The sequence below is a fragment of the Sinocyclocheilus anshuiensis genome, unplaced genomic scaffold (genome assembly GCF_001515605.1).
Source record: "Sinocyclocheilus anshuiensis isolate Anshui unplaced genomic scaffold, SAMN03320099.WGS_v1.1 scaffold601, whole genome shotgun sequence".
NCBI lineage: Eukaryota > Metazoa > Chordata > Actinopteri > Cypriniformes > Cyprinidae > Sinocyclocheilus > Sinocyclocheilus anshuiensis.
This window is the reverse complement of record NW_015536496.1, coordinates 176088-181365: the sequence shown is the minus strand read 5'-3', so window position 1 is coordinate 181365 and position 5278 is coordinate 176088. Positions and strand designations below refer to the sequence as shown.

The 5278-nt window shown below is 32.9% G+C and overlaps 1 protein-coding gene across 1 annotated transcript in view; it reads left to right on the top strand.

Moving 5' to 3' along the window:
* Positions 1-5278, top strand: part of LOC107687137 (sodium channel protein type 2 subunit alpha-like) — a 137944-nt gene that overhangs the window by 80037 nt on the left and 52629 nt on the right. The window contains exon 16 of the mRNA XM_016484371.1: positions 4831-5255. Within this exon, the coding sequence (XP_016339857.1) occupies positions 4831-5255 (425 nt within the window). The remainder of the gene's footprint in view (positions 1-4830; positions 5256-5278) is intronic.

Below are 5278 nucleotides of genomic sequence, written 5' to 3'. Positions count from 1 at the left end.
AAAGCTGTAAATCAATTGCTATTTCGTGGTCTAAAGCATGAAAGAAAGCCCTTATAACATGTACATGAAAAATGTACAAACATTGGACAAAACTGTGGGGCACCATTGTGCAGCAGCAAGCATCACAACAACAAAGGAACTTCAAGGCTGTTCAAGGTAAATGTGTGCAAATATATAGGGCCCGATTCCTGTATTTTGCCTGGGGCCCCCAAATCACTAAATCCGCCCCTGATACTATTATAGTTTTCATCAGGGTTATAACTGAAACTAAAACCATAAAAAAATTGTTAATTTAAATAAAATAACAAAAACTGAAATAACATATATATAAAAAATGTATTTTATTTCGGATAGATGCCAAGACTTCATTTCATGTAGACTATAAGGACATAAACAAATCAACATAAAAAAAATTTAAATAAAGAAAAGAAAGTAAAATAATCCTGTTTTTATTAAGATTTTCAGTTAGTTTTTTATTTTTACATTTTCTGTTTTCATTGGAATTTTAGTTAAAGTTGTAGTGATTTGTCATTTTTGTTTTTACTCATTTTATTTCAGTTTTAGTTGAGTTATTTTAGTACATTAAGTTAAACTAAATGAAAATGATATATATTGCCTTGGAAGCTAGCTGTAATAAAATTACTGTAATAAAAATGTTTTTTTTTCACACTATATTTTGGTTGGCATTTATTTTATTTTAAGTAATGAAAATGTTTGTGGATTTTTTAAAATGGATTTATGGATTTAATACACATATATAAAACTATAATAACCCTGGCATTAAATTGATCAAAAGTAACACTAATGTTCAGTAAATTATTTTATTTTTTTTACTTTCTATTCATCAAAGAATCCTGAAAAATAATGGTTTCCACAAAAATATAATACAGCACAACTGATTTCAACACTGATAATAATCAGAAATGTTTCTTGAGCAGCAAATCAGCATATTACTATGATTTCTGAAGATCATGTGACGCTGAAGACTGGAGTAATGATGCTGAAAATACGGCTTTGATCACAGAAATAAATTACAGTTTAACAGATATTCACATAGTACACAGTTATTGTAAATAGTAATAATATTTCACATTTTTGCAGCATTCTTGATCAAATAAATCCAGCCTTAGTGAGCAGAAAAGATCTTACTAACCCCAAACTTTCAGTATACAGTATTTTGATAGTCCAGTCACTCAGATTCGGATGACAGATGTGTGTCTGTAAATACAGCCAGAGGGGAGGTGATCTGATCTCGCTCTGATTCTCTTTAACTAGTAGAGTTTCCTAATGCAAACATCACTGTAACTGTCAAGCATAAATGCAGTATTTCAGTGTGAAGCACAATGTGCATTGAGTACAAAATCAGTGCCGGTGAGTTTTGTGCTGTCAAACCCCACGCACTCTTTGCAAGCATCTACAGCAGCAATTTAGCAATATGTCATGTTTACAAGAGCTGATGTTAATTTAGTCTGTAATTAACCTTTGAGCGGTGCAGCGCTGCCGTCGCTCTGATATTTCTGACTCTGAAGTGAGGTTTGCACCAGGGCAACAGCAGCAGCAGCAGCTCTCAGGAACAATGCCACGCCGTGTGATTGAACATGTGACCCCAGAACTCGCCTTTGTGCAGGTGACCGAAACAATGTGCTGCTATGGCAACAGTTTTGGCCCACAGACAGCCGATAGGGCAGCTGCATGCTCTGAATCAGACTCTCTCACATGTGCATTTGGGTTTTCACATGGGGATGTTGTTATGTTTTGTTTGTATGACATCATGGGTTTTAGTGTTGAATGTTGTGAATGTTTACTGTAGCTCAGCTCTTGCCAATGCAAATGTACATATTCTCTCTGGATGCATTTTATTTCATGCATTCAAAATACTAGACATTTATATTATTTCTCATTTTGCATTGATGGTACACATTGTTATTTCATTTCGTGCATTCAGATACTAGACATTTACACTATTTCTTACATTGCATTGAATCATTTTTTATTTTATTTAATCAATTTAAATACTAGACTTTTATATTATTTCTTACATTGGATTGAACATATAGTTTAAAAAAATATTAATCCATTCAAATACTAGATTTTTATATTATTTCTTACATGGCATTGAAGATATAATTTTTCATTTATTTAATCAATTTAAATATTAGACTTTTATATTATTTCTTACATTGCATTGAACATAGTTTTTAAAAAAATATTAATGCATTCAAATGATAGATTTTTATATTATTTCCTACATTGCATTGAAGACATGATTTTTTTTTATTTTACTTAATGCATTTAAATACTAGACTTTTACATTATTTCTTACATTGCATTGAAGATGTATATTTTTTATTTTATGCATTCAGTATTGGGTAGAAATTGCTTTTTGTGAGTACAAAGTATTAAAATCACAAACTAAGAAACTAATGTAATTTTATTGGTAATAAAATTGTAAACCAAGAAGAATGTTCAGTAATTGTAATTATAGTATTTAATTATATATAATTATTTTAATACATTTTCTTTATTTTAAAACGTTGAAAGTTAGCAGATTTGTCATTATGCTTAAATAAGACTCAACAAAGTTGGAAATAAGCTAAAAATGATTTCTATTTACGAACCAGCCAGGGTCTTCATGATGTTGCATAATCTGGATATATTGTAAAATGTGTGTGTATTTTGCTTCAGAAAAATGACATTTCTGTGAAATCTGTGAATGAAGCATTTTGTAAGCGTAGTTTTGTGAGACGTCTCGCACGTGTAATTGGACTGTCCTCGGGGAAGGGGATTCCGAGCGTCAGTCTTATAATCATTTTGATTGGCTTCTTTCATTCATGAACTGCAGCCGAACAATTATTGGCAGGAAATTGCAGCTGCTCACGATGCTGGAGTTGATTATAAGAGCACCGGCACTCGGAGCGCGTCTAATCACACACACTCACACACACACACACACACACACACACACACACTGTCCATTGAACGCGGGCCTGTCGCCCCCCTCGGAGTGTGTAGGTGGTAGATGTGACATTTAAAACCAGTTCCACATCTCACCTGCTGTTTACAGGCCTCACAGTCACAAAACAGCCCCGTGTCACGGTACATGAGACCTTTACACAAGAACTCCATCCTGACTTGGATTTGAAAAGTGACGCTTATTTTGAACAGCTATAGAAGTCGACTGCCTACACGCAGTAGAATAGAAGAATAAAGTCAAGCCGCGGTGCTTTGAGGACTAGTTAGAGGACTCTGTCATCGTTTACCCACACCTCTTCTGCGCCACACAACAGATGTAATGCTGTTCACTCTCATAGCGTGAATGTATTTCACATGATGATGATGAAAGTCTTTGGGGTTTTGAGCAGTGGTTAAAAATGAAGATGTAAGCTAAAATTATATTTCTTGTTTTATTTTGTTTCTTTGACAGATATAGTTTTTACTTAAGAACAAGGTTCCCATTGTATGAGATCATTTTAAAAGTGTGATTTCTGGACCTGGAAAGTCATTAAAATTAAAATTAAAATTAAAATTAAAATTAAAATGGAAATGGAAATGGAAATGGAAATTAAAATTAAAATTGAAATTAAAATTAAAATTAAAATTAAATTTAAATTATTTACATTTAAATTTAAATTTAAAATAAAAAAATAGAAGTTCAATTTCAACTTATTTCATTGTTTATATATAATTTCTATGTTTATATATAAATAAGTAATTAAAACGTGTGTGTGAGTGTACACATATGTATATATAAACTTGATTTTATATATTTTTAAATGTTTATATATAAACAGTAATTAAATCTCAAACATGTTGTTGGGTACATATTGCTTTTTGTGAGTAAAAAGTAATTTAAACATTTTTTACATTTAAAATTTAAAACTAATGTAATTTTACTTGTAATAAATAGTGTAAATGAAGAAAACATTCAGTTATTATAATTATAGGATGTAATTATTTATAATCGTTTTATTTTATTATTTTAATTAATTGCCACTCCTAGTTTCTGTAAGTAAAATGTTAGAAAATAAACAGATTTGTCATTAATTGTCATTGTCTAAAATAAGACAAAGCCAGGTTTAAAATAAGTTAAAAAATCACGATTTAGTAAGCCAAATTCGTAGTTTTAATTTATTTCCTTAACAACTGTAAATTAATAGATAAGATAAAAAATTTATTTTTATTATTTTTTATTATTTATATATATATATATGTATATATATATAAATTACAGTTGTTAAAAAAACTATATATATATGTATATATATATATATATTCTTTTTATAATAAATAATAAAAAACCCACCACCTTCCCCAGCTCCACCCGTATAGATCTGCTATGGGTTATTTTATATGCTATTTGTGCAGCAGCAGTATGTCTTAAATACTCACAGCACCGTATCGCCATTTGCATTGGCAGTAGCAAGTTCCTGTACTTGCTTGCAGCCGTTTATATATATATATATATATATATAAATTAAATAAAACAAAATCATAATCTAGAAACATCACGGAAATTCATTGGTAGTCAAAAGTGTAAACCACAAAGAACATTCAGTTATTGGAATTATGGATATATATTTCCATTTCTGGATTCTGTAAATAAAAAGTTTGAAAATGAGCAGAATTGTGATTATAGCAGAAGCTTTGTTATAAATCAGAATTATCTTCAAAAAGCTTGAAAAATGCTGGTTTAGAGTTTATAAATGAAAAGAGCTGCTAGGTTGAGTCAAACTATAGGTGGATTTGGAGAGATCATGCCTGTTCTTTATAGCTTCTCTAACAGATTCAGCTCTTCTGTTCTCCTGAATGCTGTGCTGCTTCTCTCTTCAGGTCTTGAACCTCTTCTTGGCGTTGCTCCTGAGCTCCTTCAGCGCAGACAACCTCTCATCTCCGGATGAGGACGGCGAAATGAACAACCTGCAAATTGCCATCGCTCGCATCCAGCGCGGGATGCTGTGGCTCCGGCAGGCGCTCTGCGACTTCTTCAACGGGAACTTCAAGCGGCGCCGGCAGAAGGCCAAGGAGGCCAAAGCCATGCTGAAGCTGAAGAGACTGAGCCAGCAGACGCACTGGGCCGAGGGCAACGGGACAGCCATCATCGAGCGCGCCGCGGAGGATGACAGCTACATGACCAACCCCAACCTCACCATCAGCGTCCCCATCGCGCCTGGAGAGTCCGACCTGGAGTTCCCTGAGGAAGATGACGAGGAGGAGGAGGAGGAGGAGGAAGAGGAAGAGGAGCAGGACAATGAAAAGTACCATTAAGAGAAATTTGTCT